Source organism: Rhinatrema bivittatum, chromosome 15 (genome assembly GCF_901001135.1).
Source record: "Rhinatrema bivittatum chromosome 15, aRhiBiv1.1, whole genome shotgun sequence".
In the NCBI taxonomy this organism is placed as follows: domain Eukaryota; kingdom Metazoa; phylum Chordata; class Amphibia; order Gymnophiona; family Rhinatrematidae; genus Rhinatrema; species Rhinatrema bivittatum.
Window position 1 is genome coordinate 24,883,458 of NC_042629.1, and position 18,054 is coordinate 24,901,511.

The 18,054-nt window shown below is 44.3% G+C and overlaps 1 protein-coding gene across 2 annotated transcripts in view; it reads left to right on the forward strand.

The window, feature by feature from the left end:
• Positions 1-15,304, forward strand: part of LOC115077067 (ICOS ligand-like) — a 28,782-nt gene extending 13,478 nt beyond the window's left edge. For both annotated transcript variants that reach the window (XM_029579223.1, XM_029579225.1), the window contains exons 2-6: positions 8,177-8,232; positions 10,337-10,681; positions 10,864-11,166; positions 13,995-14,150; positions 15,042-15,304. In XM_029579223.1, the coding sequence (XP_029435083.1) occupies positions 8,177-8,232; positions 10,337-10,681; positions 10,864-11,166; positions 13,995-14,150; positions 15,042-15,175 (994 nt within the window). In that variant the 3' untranslated portion in view covers positions 15,176-15,304. The remainder of the gene's footprint in view (positions 1-8,176; positions 8,233-10,336; positions 10,682-10,863; positions 11,167-13,994; positions 14,151-15,041) is intronic.
• Positions 15,305-18,054: the final 2,750 nt, after the last annotated feature.

Sequence of the window (18,054 nt, forward strand, 5' to 3'; positions counted from 1 at the left end):
CTGGCAAGTACCCCAAAAACTAAGTCTATTCCATGTTACAGTTGCTAGTAATAGTGGTGGTTATTATCTAAGTCAACTTAATTAATAGCAGGTAATGGACTTCTCCTCCAAGAACTTATCTAATCCTTTTTTAAACACAGCTATACTAACTGCACTAACCACATCTTCTGGCAACAAATTCCAGAGTTTAATTGTGTGTTGAGTGAAAAAGAACTTTCTTCAATTAGTTTTAAATGTGCCCCATGCTAACTTCATGGAGTGCCCCCTAGTCTTTCTACTATCCGAAAGAGTAAATAACCGATTCACATCTACCCGTTCTAGACCTCTCATGATTTTAAACACCTCTATCTTATCCCCCCTCAGTCGTCTCTTCTCCAAGCTGAAAAGTCCTAACCTCTTTAGTCTTTCCTCATAGGGGAGCTGTTCCATTCCCCTTATTATTTTTGTAGCCATTCTCTGTACCTTCTCCATCGCAATTATATCTTTTTTGAGATGCGACGACCAGAATTGTACACAGTATTCAAGGTGCAGTCTCACCATGGAGCGATACAGAGGCATTATGACATTTTCTGTTTTATTCACCATTCCCTTTCTAATAATTCCCAACATTCTGTTTGCTTTTTTGACTGCCGCAGCACACTGAACCGACGATTTCAATGTGTTATCCACTATGACACCTAGATCTCTTTCTTGGGTTGTAGCACCTAATATGGAACCCAACATTGTGTAATTATAGCATGGGTTATTTTTCCCTATATGCATCACCTTGCACTTATCCACATTAAATTTCATCTGCCATTTTGAGGCCCAATTTTCCAGCCTCACAAGGTCTTCCTGCAATTTATCACAATCTGCTCTTGATTTAACTACTCTGAACAGTTTTGTATCATCCGCAAATTTGATTACTTCACTTGTCGTATTTCTTTCCAGATCATTTATAAATATATTGAAAAGTAAGGGTCCCAAATCAGATCCCTGAGGCACTCCACTGTCCATGCCCTTCCACTGAGAAAATTGTCCATTTAATCCTAGTCTCTGTTTCCTGTCTTTTAGCCAGTTGCAATCCACGAAAGGACATCGCCACCTATCCCATGACTTTTTACTTTTCCTAGAAGCCTCTCATGAGGAACGTCGTCAAACGCCTTCTGAAAATCCAAGTACACCACATCTACTGGTTCACATTTATCCATATGTTAATTAACTCCTTCAAAACAGTGAAGCACATTTGTGAGGCAAGACTTGCCCTGGGTAAAACCATGCTGACTTTGTTCCATTAAACCATGTCTTTCTGTTCTGTGATTTTGATGTTTAGAACACTTTCCACTATTTTTCCTGGCACTGAAGTCAGGCTAACCAGTCTGTAGTTTCCCGGATCGCCCCGGAGCCCTTTTTAAATTTGGGGTTACATTAGCCACCCTCCAGTCTTCAGGTACAATGGATGATTTTAATGATAGGTTACAGATGTTTACTAGTAGGTCTGAAATTTCATTTTTTAGTTCCTTCAGAACTCTGGGGTGTATATCATCCGGTCCAGGTGATTTACTACTCTTAAGTTTATCATTCAGGTCTACCACATCTTCTAGGTTCACCGTGATTTGGTTCACTCCATCTGAATCATTACCCATGAAAACCCTCTCCATTACGGGTACCTCCCCAACATCCTCTTCAGTAAACACCGAAGCAAAGAAATCATTTAATCTTTCTGCGATGGCCTTATCTTCTCTAAGTGCCCCTTTAACCCCTCCATCATCTAACAGTCCAACTGACTCCCTCACAGGCTTTCTGCTTCGGATATATTTAAAAAAGTTTTTACTGTGAGTTTTTGCCTCTACGGCCAACTTCTTTTCAAATTCTCTCTTAGCCTGTCTTATCAATGTCTTACATTTAACTTGCCAATGTTTATGCATTATCCTATTTTCTTCTGTTGGATCCTTCTTCCAATTTTTGAATGAAGATTTTTTGGCTAAAATAGCTTCTTTCACCTCCCCTTTTAACCATGCCGGTAATCGTTTTGCCTTCTTTCCACCTTTCTTAATGTGTGGAATACATTGTGCTTCGAGGATGGTATTTTTTAACAATGACCATGCCTCTTGCACACTTTTTACTTTTGTAGCTGCTCCTTTCAGTTTTTTTCTAACTATTTTTCTCATTTTATCAAAGTTTCCCTTTTGAAAGTTTAGCACGAGAGCTGTGGTTTTGCTTACTGTCCCCCTTCCAGTCATTAAATCAAATTTGATCATATTATGATCACTATTGCCAAGAGGCCCCACCACCGTTACCTCTCTCACCAAATCCTGTTCTCCACTGAGAATTAGATCTAAAATTGTTCCCTCTCTCGTCGGTTCCTGAACCAATTGCTCCATAAAGCTATCATTTATTCTATCCAGGAACTTTATCTCTCTAGCGTGTCCCGATGATATATTTACCCAGTCAATATTGGGGTAATTGAAGTCTGCTAAACAAACACGTTGTACAGTAATACTTCAATTTAATGTGTGTGTGTTACTAAATATTAATTGTTGTTAACTCTATTAAGGACCTTCATAACACCTGTGGTGTGCACGCATCTTATGCATGTGTTCTCAACCACATCGGGTCATCTTTAATCATTGGTCCTGCAACATCTATGTAGTCTTTCTTAAAAGCTTTTTTCTTTTTTAATATATTTATAAAGTTGTTTTTGATTGATGCAATAAACTTTATTATGGTAATATGTGGAATAGTACTTCCCTTGATGTAGCGGAGTCTCGCTGTCAGTGGGTTCAATTCGGAAACTGCTACAGCCATACAAAGGCACTCAATCACCTGTTTCTTTAGCGTTGCTATTTTTTTCACATAAATCTGTTCTCCGTTCGTTGTTTACTAGCGCCGCCACGCTGCCGCATTAGTCGGGTTCCAGCGCCGCAGCACTGTTTATAAGTCCAAAGTACGTTTCGCAATGATTGCTGCTTCAGGGACTTATCCTTATTCTGGCGTCTAAGTACTCCACATGTATTTCCAATGCAACGTTTCCAGTTTTTACGCCATGTCCTGATTCTGGCGTGTGTGTGCACCGCCAGAATGCAACCGATGTGGTTGAGAACACATGCATAAGATGCGTGCACACCACGGGTGTTATGAAGGTCCTTAATAGAGTTAACAACAATTAATATTTAGTAACACATACACATTAAATTGAAGTATTACTGTACAACATGTTTGTTTAGCAGTGCTTACGTAGTCGTATCTCGAATAAGTTTTTGGATATATTGGTAATTGAAGTCTCCCATTTTTATTGCACTACCAATTTGGTTAGCTTCCCTAATTTCTCCTAGCATTTCGCTGTCAGTCTCACCATCTTGACCAGGTGGATGGTAGTATATCCCTATCACTATAGTCTTCCCCGACACACAAGGGATTTCTACCCATAAAGATTCAATTGTGCATTTAGTCTCATGCAGGATGTTTATCCTGTTGGACTCTCTGCCATCCTGGACATAAAGCACCACACCACCTCCTGGGTGCTCCTCTCTGTTATTGCAATATAATTTGTACCCCGGTATAGCACTGTCCCATTGGTTGTCCTCCTTCCACCATGTCTCTGAGATGCCAATTAAGTCTATGTCATTATTCACTGCTATACATTCTAATTTTCCCATCTTACTTCTTAGACTTCTGGCATTAGCATACAAACATTTCAAAGTTTGTTTTTGTTTGTATTTTCATTCTGCTTTTTAATTGATAGGGATAAGTTAGAATTTTTTAGCTCAGGTGAGTTTTTAGTTACAGGCACTTGGACTACTTTTCTAATTATTGGAACCTCACTATCGGGATGCCCTAATTCTAATGCATCATTAGTATCCTTTGAAGATACCTCTCTCCGAACCATGTGCTGCTGAGCGACTGTCGGCTTTCCCCTTTGTTCTAGTTTAAAAGCTGCTCTATCTCCTTTTTAAAGGTTAGCGCCAGCAGTCTGGTTCCACCCTGGTTAAGGTGGAGCCCATCCCTTCGGAAGAGGCTCCCCCTTCCCCAAAAGGTTCCCCAGTTCCTAACAAAACTGAATCCCTCTTCCTTGCACCATCGTCTCATCCACGCATTGAGACTCCGGAGCTCTGCCTGCCTCTGGTGACCTGCGCGTGGAACAGGGAGCATTTCAGAGAATGCTACTCTGGAGCTTCTGGATTTAAGATTTCTACCTAAGAGCCTAAATTTGGCTTCCAGAACCTCCCTCCCACATTTTCCTATGTCGTTGGTGCTTACATGTACCACGACAGCTGGCTCCTCCCCAGCACTGTCTAAAATCCTATCTAGGTGACGTGTGAGGTCCGCCACCTTCGCACCAGGTAGGTATGTTACCAGGCGATCCTCACGTCCACCAGCCATCCAGCTATCTACATTCCTAATAATCGAATCACCAACTATGACAGCCGATCTAACCCTTCCCTCCTGGGCAGTAGGCCTTGGGGAGATGTCCTCAGTACGAAAGGACAGTGCATCACCTGGAGAGCAGGTCCTTGCTACAGGATCCTTTCCTGCTACACCAGGTTGGTGCTCTCCAATCATGAGACCTTCTTCCTCCAAGACAGCAACAGGGCTGCCAGTCTGAAGTTGGGACTTGGCTACTATGTCCCTGAAGGTCTCATCTATATACTTCTCTGTCTGCCTCAGCTCCTCCAGGTCTGCCACTCTAGCCTCCAGAGATCGGACTCGTTCTCTGAGAGCCAGGAGCTCTTTACATCGCATGCACATGTACAATTTCTCATCGGTGGGTAAAAAATCAATCATGTGACACTCGATGCAAAAGACTGGGAAGCCCCCTCTTGCTGCTGGACTGCTGCCTTCATCTCAATTTTGATCAGTTCCTAGTTAAGTTTTAAGTTGCTATGGGAGTAGGAATGTGTCTAATTAATGTCCTTTAAATGTATTAGTGAATTCACTATATGTCTGGTAGTGGCCTACAGGGGTCTGATCAAACTCTCAAAGTTTTTTTTTTTTTTTTTTGTGAAAGTGGCACCTGCCTATAAATTAAAGGATGAGCTAGGGGTGGGTGGACAAGGGTTGGGAGGGTTGGTAAATACAATCAGTCTAACTTCAGTTAGTTAGCCAGAGTGACTCACTGCTCTCTTGATTAACAAATGTTGATACCTATTCAAACCAAATCACACTGCCTCAACACCTTTCCAAGGTGAGAAACTGAACTGAACTTTTGAAGCTTCTGGCTACTTTTTTTTTGGGGGGGGGGGGGGGGTTTCTGTTTTTTTTTGTTTTTTTTTAATACAAATACTCAGTTCTTCTTACTAGCTGCCTTACAGACTTTTAAAAATAAACACACTACCTACTGCTTACTAGCTGCCTTATAGACTCTTAAAAATAAACACACTGCCTTATTGACTATTTAAAAATACAGTCTAACTTGTTTATTCACTGCCTTACTGATTATTAAAAGCACAAACACACTAAATAATATTCCCAAATAGTTAACTTTGCCCCAATACTTTAAAAAAAAAAGACAATGTCCCAAGCAAAAACTTACTGATTCCTTTCAGCCACCAGCAAGGTGATCCTCTCCTCTCAGTCATCCCACTAGTTTTGCTTTTGTGGGAACCCCTCTGTTGGGATGCCCTAACTCTCCTGTTTCATTAGTATCCTTCAACGATACATTTCTCTGAATCATGCACTGCTGGGTGACTATTGGATTTCCCCCCCTTGTTCTAGTTTAAAAGCTGCTCTCTCTCTCTTTTTTAAAAGTTAATGCCAGCAGCCTGGTTCCACTCTGGTTAAGGTGGAGTCTGTCCTTTCAGAAAAGTCTCACCCTTTCCCAAAAGTTTCCCCAGTTCCTTACAAAACTAACCCTTCCCTCCTAGACAGTAGCCCTGGGAGACTTGACCTCAGTGCGAGAGGACAATACATCACCTGGAGAGCAGGTCCTTGCTACAGGATCACTTCCTGCTACACCAGGGTGATGTTCTACTGGGAGACCTTTCTGATCCATGGCAACATCAGGGCTGCCAGACTGGATTTGGCTACTATGTCCCTGATGGTCTCATCAATGTACCTCTGTCTGCCTCAGCTCCTCCATGTCTGCCACTTTAATCTCCAGAGATCAGACTCATTCTCTGAGAGACAGGAGCTCTTTTCACTGGGTTCATACATATGATCTCTCACCGGCAGGTAAAAAAATCATACATGTGACACTCGATGCAAAAGACTGGAAAGCCTCCTCTTGCTGCTGGATTGCTGCCTTCATCTTAATTTTTTTGAGTTCCTAGATAAGTTTAGGTTGTTAAAGGATTTGAAATTGGAGTACTTTACATTTATAGGTGTAATCACTAATTAATCTGCTAGTGACCTACAAGGGGATGATTAAACTCTCAATAAGGGCTGGTGCAATAGTTTAGTTTAGGTAAGAGCCTGATTGATTTTCAGTGAGAAACTGTCTCTTGCCTAAAAATCAAGGGTTGAGCTAGGGGTGGGAAGGAAAGACAGACACTAGAATTAACTCCCTCTGGCTTGCTTATTATCTCAGACACACACAAACCCTAAAGAATATATCCCACTATTTCACTTCTCTCCAAACCTTTTTTAAGTCCTAAGATTTCCCAAAGCTATACTTACCAATCCTCGTCAACCACCATTAAGTTGATCTTCACTTAAAGGATTGAGAGGTTTGAGATTCGCGCATTGTGAGGTGCACGCTTCCAGTCCTCTTCTACTGCAAAGGATGCTGGGCCTCTGGAAGCTGGGGGTGGGTAATTCAAAGCCTGGATCGCTCGCTGTGACCTCTGGAGTCCTCTCCCAGGGGATGCTGGGAACTGTATGCAGATGAGCCTTTTGTCTCTCCAGTCCTCGACGCTTGCATGCATGGCTGGTATCATTTATTTAATTATACTTATTAATCACCTCTATGAAAGACTCAAAGCAATGTACAATATTAAACCATAATAACACAATCATACAAATAACCAATATCCAAATACATGCAACAAAATACTAATCAATGAATATCATACACTCTAAAATACATAATAAATAAAATACAATGCACAGTAACTGTCTAGAATGAGGGGGGAGGGAAAGGGAAGTGGAAAGTTTAAATAGGTTAATTCCTTTCTTCCCCTGCTCTTTCCCTCCTGACGCACACATACACACAAGATTTCATGTGCTAGAGTCATCTGGAATGGTTGCCAAGTTTAATCCATCTGGATATGGAGAAATAAAGGTCAACAAGTTGTACGTGAGATCTTTTTATTGGACTAACAGCACTTGTGACTAATTTTCAGGTAATAACAACTCCTTCAGTGCAAAATGAGCTAAGGATATTGCTGCCGGTATATATAGATCCCAGACTATATCTTCAAGATAGATCTTTCACCACATAGCACATCTACCTCAGACTTCCCAGTGCATTTATGGAAATCACAGTGCAAAATATTGAGAGCAAGGCTGGGGCCATATCCCTGCTCTGGATCATTGGCTGCCTGGAAGGATAATCGCACCATCCGTCCTTCTTAAAATAAGTATTTTATTTTCAGTGGCTTTAAGAGTCACATGAAGTAAGTTGAGAGGGTGATATCTGGTTGGTTAAACTAGTGAGCACTCCCAGGCAGAGCGTGACCACCGTTGTGGTCAATCAAAGTCAGCTTCTGGCCCTTACATTCTCGTTAGGTTTGTAACATGGAATGTTATTTATAGGAAAACAGATTTAATATATCTTGAATCGCAAACAAAAGACTATTATCTGTGCCTACAATGCGGCGTACACACCTAATGCAAATTAGAGTCCAAATGTTTTCTATAGTGGGCCCCATATTATGGAATTCCTGACTAGAGATGTTATGTTTGATAAGTTTCAAACGTGAGCTGAAAACCTGGCTCTTCAAAAATGCAAATGAGCTAACATAAAATATCACTATGCAGAGAACTACAATATAAAAAAACATAGGCAATGTTAGAAGAATGAGTGACCAGAAATGAGAGATGTAAAGTCTATCAAAACATTGCTCTGACTAACATGTAAAGGTTAAGAAAATGGAACTTATGTATCATAATTTACCTTCTTAGCCCCATAGTTAACATGTTGATGTTGTGTTGACCTAAAATATGAATGTTGCTTTTGTAAACCATTATGATCTTCTTTTGGAACGACGGTATATAAAATGCCTAACTAAATAAATAATGTTTCCTCTCTATCTTTTAGAACACAAAACTTGAGTCCTGTATTAATTTTGATGGTGTTCCAGATAATTCTCACAGGTAAAATAAATAGTTGTGTCTATATCTGTTTTAATAGTTCAGCCTCCACTGAGGCTAGATCATCATTAACACATCTAGCTCCGCAGTGTTCTGGATCTGTAATCAACCATGTAGGGAATGAAACAAGGAGTTTCCCAGGTACTTAGAAGTAAAACGTTACAGACATTGAGGTCAATATTCAAAAGATTTATGAGGGAAAATCATGTTTTACGTGCATCAGTCTTGCCCTTTAGATATATCTCTGTCCCCACATCCCCGAATTATCCAGACAAAAAGAGGGCAGGAGTGGAGGTGTGGTGACGGCAGGTAGCACCACATTGAGCACTATCTGGATAAATTTATGCAGACTAGTCGGGATGCATAAATAACTGGGGTAAAGTTACTTGAATAACGAACTGGATATATAGCAGAAAAGTTACCGTGATAAGTTCTGTTGAATATCTGGATAAACGTATCCCGGATAACTTCCCTACTTGTCGCCATACTGAATATGGATCTCGTGTTAGCTCTATGCTGGTACCATGACTTCAAGAAACACTGTTTACTTTCAGGAACACACATTCCCTTATTCACATGCTGGGCACCCTCCAGGGGTGATAACACGCCCATGTCCGTACATGGACTAAATTAAACAACATGGCTTGATGCAATAGAGACAGATTATTCTTGGCATTTTCTGATGATCATGATCATGATCATCAGAAGACATCGAGAACATTATCTCCTATCAAGTAATTTAATCTATGGGATAGCTACTGCAAATAACAATATTACTTTAAACATACATGGTATCCTACCTAATAAACGAAGCTTGACCGACGTGCCGCAAATGCGCAGTAGAGAGCAGCTCTACCGCGCATGCGAGCACGTCGGTCACAGTGTGCCTCTTAAAAATAAAAATGGCGCTGTAGGAGCGGCAGGAGCGGCGGCCCGAAGACCCGGAGCGGCGGCGGCACCGGCCCGAAGACCCGGAGCGGCAGGAGCGGCGGCCCGAAGAGCAGCGGCGGCGGCGGCACCGGCCCGAAGACCTGGGCTGGAGCGGCGGCAGCGGCGGCCCGAAGACCCGGAGCGGCGGCGGCATGCGCGCGAGGGAGGGACAGATTTCCTTCCGTCCGTCTGTCCCTCCCTCGCGCGCATGCCGCCGCCGCTCCGGGTCTTCGGGCCACCGCTCCTGCCGCTCCGGGTCTTCGGGCCGCCGCCGCTCCGGGTCTTCGGCAGAGATCGACTGAGGGGAGGGAGGAGGGAGGAGGGAGAGAGGAGTGACTCAGGGGGAGGGAGGAGGGAGGAGGGAGGAGGGAGGAGTGACTGACTGAGGGGAGGGAGGAGTGACTGAGGGGAGGAGTGATTCAGGGGAGGGAGGAGTGACTGAGGGGAGGGGGGAGAGACTGACTGAGGGGAGGGAGGAGTGACTGAGGGGAGGAGTGACTCAGGGGAGGGAGGAGTGACTGAGGGGAGGGGGGAGAGAGGAGTGACTCAGGGGAGGAGGGAGGGGGGGGAGAGAGGAGTAACTGGGGGAGGAGGGAGGGGGAGAGAGGAGTGACTGAGGGGAGGGGGGAGAGAGGAGTGACTCAGGGGAGGAGGGAGGGAGGGGGAGAGAGGAGTGACTCAGGGGGAGGGAGGAGGGAGGAGTGACTGACTGAGGGGAGGGGGGAGGGAGGAGTGACTCAGGGGAGGAGTGGCTCAGGGGAGGGAGGAGGGAGGAGTGACTGAGGGGAGGGGGGAGAGAGGAGTGACTCAGGGGAGGAGGGAGGGGGGGAGAGAGGAGTAACTGGGGGAGGGGGAGATAGGAGTGACTGAGGGGAGGAGGGAGGGGGGGAGAGAGAGGAGTGACTGAGGGGAGAGAGTGGGGGAGGTGGGAGGGAGCATGATGGGGAAGGAAATGATCCAAAAAAAAAAAGTTAATGTAGCCCGTTTTACCGGGCTTAACGGCTTGTTTGTTTAATATATTGCCCGAGGGATTCTTGTTTGGTTACGGTAGCTGGCATCTCCTGTATCAATCACCAGTGCCCCCCCATTCAAGAAACTCCCCAGTAGCATCAGAGAGTTGCTTAATCATAGTCATACCCTGTCCTCGGTCTTTCTGTGCTTCCTCTCTCCCCTGCAGGTGTGGCAGGTGCTGTTAAGATCAAAGGGATTATTGGAGGGAATGTCACCTTGCCCTGCATTTTCCGTGAAGCCCCATTGAACCAGATACGGGTGACTTGGCAGACGTCCCCTGATGTACTTATGTCTCTGAACCGTGGCGTGGTTGAGTATGACCATGTGAGCAGTAGATTTATAGGTCGAACTCACTTTTTTCAAGCGAGTATGCAGAGTGGGAATTTTTCCCTGCTTCTCACAGGTGTGGTGGCCAGGGATGAGCAGGATCTCTTCAAATGCTATGTTCAAGTGAATGATCACACTGGCTTTTCTGTCAAGCATTCTTCAGAGGCCACACTGGAAGTTGCAGGTAAGGTAATCTGTCTGTCTGGCATTGCATTTTATATCTAAATCCAATACCATTGCAATGGATGGGGGTATCTCCCTGGTGGTTAGCTGCCAATGCCTGAGGGCTGCCTTAACTCCAGTTCCTATAAATGACGGATGGCCCTTTCCACCTACCTTCCGAGCTTCTGCATTGATTTATTTCAGGGAGCTTTTCACAGCCTTTGCTGGAAGGACCAGGAAAGAAATTCTATGCCTGCGATGAACCTATCAACTTCACTTGCACATCCAAGGGTGGCTATCCAGAGCCACAAGTGAAATGGACTGTAAACAAAAAGATATTCCACCCCAAGACCAGCGTGGCCCTGGCCCCAGATCTGGTTACCAATCTTTATAATGTCAGCAGTGCCCTGACCATCAACGCATCGGCCGTCCAGATCCTTCAGTGCTCTGTGGTGAATACTCGGATTCCGGAAACTAGAGATTCAGTGTTACTCACTTTCCCAAACTGTAAGTCTCTTCTGAGCATGCTGTGCATCTGGTAGATGAGGTAGCCCGGTGCTAAATAAGCAAATCCCACAGGGGAAAAAAAAACGATAGGAAGGTGTTATTTCTTGACAGAGGGCCTTATACGCACTTGGTGCTGTAAAAGGTAAGTGAGGTGGCTACAGGGGATCACTCTCCAAAGAACATATACTGTCCGCTTCAGGTCTTAGAGCAAGTGATGGATGTGGGATAATCAAATTCAATAAAGTAAACTAAACCTGGCTCTTCAGTGGGGTTAGCCCTCCGACTGGCTAATTAGCTCCCAGGTTCTGTACAATCCCATCCATAACCCTGGGCGCAGATGAGTATTTGAAAACAGAGTATTCCGTTTTGACCCCTAGGCTACATTGATGGTGTATCAACAAAATGTACAGATCTTTAAGCTAGACAGCTGAACGAGGGGCTAATCTGGTCTTGAAAGCTCCTTTGATGGCTCAGCTGGTAGAGCAGAGGACTGCAGACAGACTTAGAGATCCTTAGGTCACTGATTTGATTCTGGCTCAGTGGAAGTTGCTTTTTTTTAGCTTTGTGGTTAGACATGGGAAAACTGGGGCCACTGGAAGGAGCTAAGTGGGGATTGTGTGTGCTCACCTACCCCAAAATGGGGGCCTACCAGGAAGACGACAAAAGACTGTCCTGGATAAGGAGACATCTTTCAGGTGGTCACAACTCTGCGTCCCACAGCTGGGACGTATTGTCAGCAAAGCGGACAGGGTAATTGAGCAGACAGGATGCACTTGGCGGTTTATCCCACCATCATTTACTATGTTGCTATGAAAGTTCACATCCAAGGTCGTTTGATCATTTTTAAAAGGTAACTCAATCCACGAGAGTTCCTCCCATGAAAGCAGTGGCCACTGGACACTGCAACTTTGTGACCAGTGACGTATTGCAGAACATTAAATAAGCAAAGGCCCCCTCTACAACATGTTGAAAAATCAACAATATGACTAGCTATTAAACAGGCGCGTGGGTGCACATTCGTCAGCCCTCGCCGGGGGATGCAACCATTTTGTGACAGACGTGCGTATATGCGCACGTTATAAAACAGGTTGACCTGCACACGTGGGCGCAATTTTAAGTCGGTGCGCACTATGCACTCAAATGGCACTTTCTACTGCTTAAGTGGGGGATTATAGTAGAGACAGGCACTGATGCAATTGCCCGTTATCCCACTTCATTCCCAGTTTGCCCAGGGAAGGGATAGGACTTCCAAACCCTGCTACTTTAATAGCCCTCTTTCCCTCTGTTAGCCCCTGACCCTTAAAACCCCACTGATCTGTGTAATTTTCTTGTTTTGTTACTTACATGCCATCCAAGGCAGAAGTAAAGTTATGCGGCAGGGGGACCCCAGCGTGCACGTATGCGCGTGAGTATTTATGCGCTGCTTTCAACGTGAAATCCAGGAACGCCCATGCCCCACCTACATCTACCCCTTTATGTGGAAAATGGTTTTGTACGCGCAGCAGTAGATAAAATCTGCTCGGTGTGTGCTGCCCCAGCATATTCATGTATATCCCAGTTTTGGTGCTTGCCTGGTTTTTAAAATTCATCCTCATAGTTGTAAGCTAGAGCATCATATTTCATCAGGACACTAACCCCACATTATATCATAAGTGACTAATAGTATGCGTGCCAAAGTATAATCGGAGTAGGTCTGCCTATGAGCCCACCAGAACTGATCAGAAATGCTCAGGTTTGGTCTGGAGAAAGGACAGAGCATTCAGATGCAGTCCTTCCAAAAACACTGCATGCAGTGTCGGGCTTTTCGGATTACTTCAGACGTGATTTCCTCCTCCCTAAAAAAAAAAAGTCGTCCAGCACTTCTAAAAGATATGTTTTATATGCATACAAAACAATTTAAATTAGAGGTAGATCTATACCTATATACTTTGGTGTGCACACTCCAAGTATCCCCCACTTATGAAATAAAAAATCTAAATAAAACATAAATGTTATTGTGATTCTGCCTGTTATGCAGCCTCCCAACCACCAGAGGCCCTCAAGGAGCTGCTCTTATCCTCTCTCCACTCAATCACTGTGATCCCATGACTATTTAACCCTGCCTCTGGTTATGCTGTTCATCGAGTCTGCTTGGCCCCAAGTCTCTGAATGCTCTGTGGCTTTCTTAAGCCTTCTTGTCCCAAGTTTTGTTCTGTGGCTTTCCTAAGCCTTCTTTTCCAGCTTTGGCTAAGTGGCCTCCTTAGGCCTTTTGTGTTACCCGTCTGGTCTGTCCTGTTCTGCTCCAGTGTTCCAGGTCCCAGCCTGTTCCAGTAGGCCACGCCTCCCTACATCTGGTTCCAGACCCTAGTTTCACACCTGCCTTTGGTTCCAGCCTTTTTTGGCTTCAGTCCAGCACTAGCCTCAGTCGAAGCCCCTGTCTAAGTCCTGCTGGCCGCCAGAACCCAAGGGCTCAATCTGTGGAGGAGGCGGCTGGTATAGGCCAAAGATTCCCTAGCTTAGTTCTCGTGCCCTGTAGCCCTGGACGTTCCTGTGAAGGTTCCCCAGCCTAGTTGGGTGATCAATCACAACAAATGTGGGGGTTAGCGTCCTGCCCAAATTGGATGGTCTAGCGTACAACTACTGTATATTGTTGATTTTTCAACATGTGTTAGAGCGGATCTTCGCTCATTTGTTATTGATAGGTAACCTTGAAAGCAGAACAGTTATTCACTAAAGTATTTAACCCATGCTTTACTGTAGAGTATGCCAGCACTTGCCTATCTTAAAATACTTTGTCACCTTTTTCTCGAAAGCATCTTGTAAGATTTGCAGATTTTATCCCACTGCAGGCACGCCTAGCCCAACAGTTTCCCCTTCGGAGGAGGAGTCAGCTCTTTGGAAAATAGCGTTGGGAGTTCTTGGTACGTTTCTGCTCCTGGCAGCGATGACCATTGCCATTTTCATCCAAAAATCCAGGCAGTCCCCTTCCAATGATCCTGCTAACGGTAAGAAAAGAAAGTTTGTTTCCCACACACCCCTCAACCCTCTTCACCATGTGACGCTCTAAGGGGTTGGATTCTTTCCAGTAATGCTGCTAGGGCCGATTCGGATGCATCATAGAATGGGGGGGTCATGCAGGTCTATAGCGGTGACTTGACTTCCTACGAATGAATAAGATGAGAAATGTAAAACAGACGAACGTTTTCAAGTACCTTTTAAAAGCCGTGCGCATATGAATTACAGGGGTTATGCACCAAAGGGCGGGCTGAGGGCAGAGTCTGGGTGGGGAGGGGCCAGGCCGGGGGCACTCCAAGGCTGTCCCGGGGAAGCACGCGCCAGCAGCCGGCCGGCGCACAAGGTTTGCTTCTGGCTCCCGAGGAGCAGTAAGTATAAAATAAAAATATTGGGGCTAGGTAGGGTTAGGTTAGGGGTCGGGAAGAAGGAGGAAGGATAGGATTAGGGTTAGGGAACTGGGAAAAAGGGTGATCGCGTTGCTGCTCATAATTTAAAAATCCCTCCCCGTGGGCATGAGTCGTGGGCCGCCTGCACGGATTTTAAAATCCAGCGTGTATATTGCAAGCGGTCATCGGATTTTATAACATGCACTGCCAAATCCTGCCACCTGCGATAGGGCCCTGACCACCCACGCCTTTAACGGACAAGGTACTTAACCACCAGCACCATAGGACTGTCTCGTTTCTCTGTCCTCTTTACGGGATACTGTCCAAAACCAGCAGCATGTTATAAAATCAGTGCATCCATGTGCGTGCGCCAGGAACTGCGCACACATAGACGCACGTACACGGGTCTTAAAATCGACCTCTTTAAGAATAAGAGATTAGAACGTTTTGATCTTTGTCTCATACAAACAGCACGTTGCATTTTTCTCCCTCCAGAGATTACAGTTTCACTGGCTGCTCCTGCTAACGGTAGCACTTTATCCAGAGATATCGAGTTCCCACTCTTGCTCAGAAACCTCCCAGAAACCTCCAATAATACTAATCCTTCAGAACCCAGTGTTCAAGTCTGACTGTGGAAAGAGATAAGCTCCTAATTTATTAACTGGAATGTTCTGTATATACTGTAGAGTTTATATTGAGATACATTTATTATTGTTGTATATATTTTATGTTTTCATTGTTTGAGATTTAATTTGTAAAGCAATAAAACACTTAAATCTCAAGTGCCTGCATATTCTAAAGTAGATATGAGATAAGTCATGGATCTAAATCCTGCTGAGAACAGTCAGAAAAGGACCTCAGAAACAACCCTTTTTGGTTTTGGTCTATCCAAGATTTTTTTCTTCTTTTTTTCACTTTTCCAAGATAAATTTACTGAGTGATAAAGATGCTGCTGACTCCATACAAGCAGAAGCAAAGCGGGAACATCAGAGCGGATCACTCTGGTGGCAGAGTTAGTGAATAAGTAGAGTCTAACACAATTACTTAGCTCCTAAAGGGAAAACACGCTTTCATTCAGCAGTGGCTGATTCCGGTCCTCGAGGGCCACAAACGGGTCTGGTTTTCAGGATAGCCACAAGGAGCATGCATGAGGGAGATTAGCATGCACCGCCTCCATTGTGTGCAGATAAATCTCACGCATATTACTTGCAGATATCCTGAAAACCAGCTCTGTTTGCGGCTCTTGAGGACTGGAATTGGCCACCTGCTTACATGCAACACCAAACTAAAGAGAGCTGTGACACGGGACACCGTGACAGATTAGAGGCGGCATCTTACATTTCAAGATAAGCATTTCATGGGAGAATCACAGCTTCTGATTCCCGGAAATAGATTTCTCTTATGTGATTTTGTATTCATGGGCCATATAAAGGGTTGTCTCTCTGTCTCTCGCCTCTCAACAACACTGCCCTGGGAGAGCCTGTACCTGTCATAGTGCAGCAGGGTCAGGTCTGACTGATGGGGGACCACCAGGAAAGACCAGGCACTGTGGGCTGTACAAGATGACAAACTACTGCCATATCCTGCCACCGGTGATCACCCACGCCTTTAACAGACAAGGTACTTAATTACCACCAGCACCATAGGACGTCTCTCATTTCTCTGTCCTTCTCTTTATGGGATTCTGTCCAAAACCAGCAGCATATGGGTACTTCCGTACAACGTCTCTCTTGTGATGAAGGATGTGTGAAAAATTCAAAGTCAAACTCAAACCAAGTGCTCTTAAAATTTCACCCAATGTTTTCTCGAAAAAGGCTTCAATTTTTCCCTGGCAAATGCAACCTGATTCAATGAAAAATTGCTGCAGATTTGTCAATTTACACAAGTCTGCACCACGTGCTCCTCAGATCAGGCAAATCTGGTCACATTTTCTCAGATTCATTGAACTGAAAGGTTAAAAATGGATTTAAAAAAAAAATGTATTTCAAGCTTGCTGAACTAACTTGATGAACCCATTTTTTATGGGTTTGACAAACTTGCTCACCAGTTTTTATTTATTTTTATATTCTATTCTATTTTTAAAGTGTGTGGCCATCAGTCAGTGGGTTACATGCCATTTTACCGCAAATCCCAAAAACGGGTTCCAGAAACTGAGAAATCCAGTTGTGCTTGCTGGTAACGGTCTAGGCTATTACATCCAGCAATATTCAGTAATAGTTACATTTCTAATTAAATTACTGAAATCGCAATGAAAGCAAAGAAATAGTTGTGTGTTAAACAGTCAAGAACATAAGAACAAGGCTTTGAATATAATCATCAGGTCCCCCAGCCTTCACCAGCACTGTGAGGACAGGACAGAAAGTAGGTGGTGTGATTCTGCTTGTCATGCAGCCTCCCAACCACCAGAGGTCCTCCAGGAGCTGCTGCTCCTACCCTCTTTCCAGCTCTAGTCTCAGTGACCTCATGACTCAGCAATTCTCTGCCTATTTAGCCCTGCCTCAGTCTACACTCTGGGCCTTGTCATTGAGTCTGAGTCTGCTCGGCTCCTGTATTTCCTTGTGACTTTCCAAATCCTTCTCGCCTTGCATTCCTTGTTGCTCTCCACAGCGTTCTGCCTTGTGGCTCTCCAAAGCTTTCTTGCTTTGTATTCCTTGTGGCTCTCCATAGCCTTCTGCCTTGAGGCTTCCCTAAGCCGCCTGTCTCAAGCCTGCCAGTATTATTAACTCCTGTTTTGTTCCATCCCAGACCTTGGTTCCTGCCTGACTTCTGCCTTCACTCCAGATTCCAGTCCAGCTTTAGCATTAGGTCTCTCCCTTGTTCAAGTCCTGCCGGCCACCAGCACCCAAGGGCTCAACCTGCGGGGAAGGTGGCTGGTATAGGCAGAAGATCCACTAGTCTAGCCTGTCTCTGGAGTTCTGGACTGTTCCAGTGGGGGTTCCCCGGCTGAGCTGGGTCCACAATCCTAACAGTAGGGTGCTGTCCACTACCTGTTCCCCTTGGGGAACTGCACCAAATTATTGCATTACTCACCTGTAACAGGCAAACTCATGATTAATAACCATGCAGCTATCATTTTAATGCTTTCTACAAACATTAAGAAAAAATGGCAACTATAATTTCATAGCATTGGCACACTATTTATTAAAATTTGTACAGCAAAAAATAAGCAAGCAATAACCTTCACTGAAATCTGGAATATACACAGATATCTCATTACCCCACTGAAAGGAAGAGCATTTCACTGGTCTACATTTGAAAAAAAGTTTTCTGCTGACCTAATTATTTTTGCTGATTTTACCCAAATGAAAGGTGCTGATTCCAAATATGAAGTAAAAAATATGCAATACGTCAAATGTTTTCACAAATGAGAAATGTTTGATTAAAGATTATAAAATCAAATATCAAGGGTAATAAGAAGTTCTGAAGAAGCGATAGCACGTAATTAATTTGTTTCATGCAAAAAATGAGTCTATCATCTAACCAAGACAGCAATAGTTGTGTAAATTTT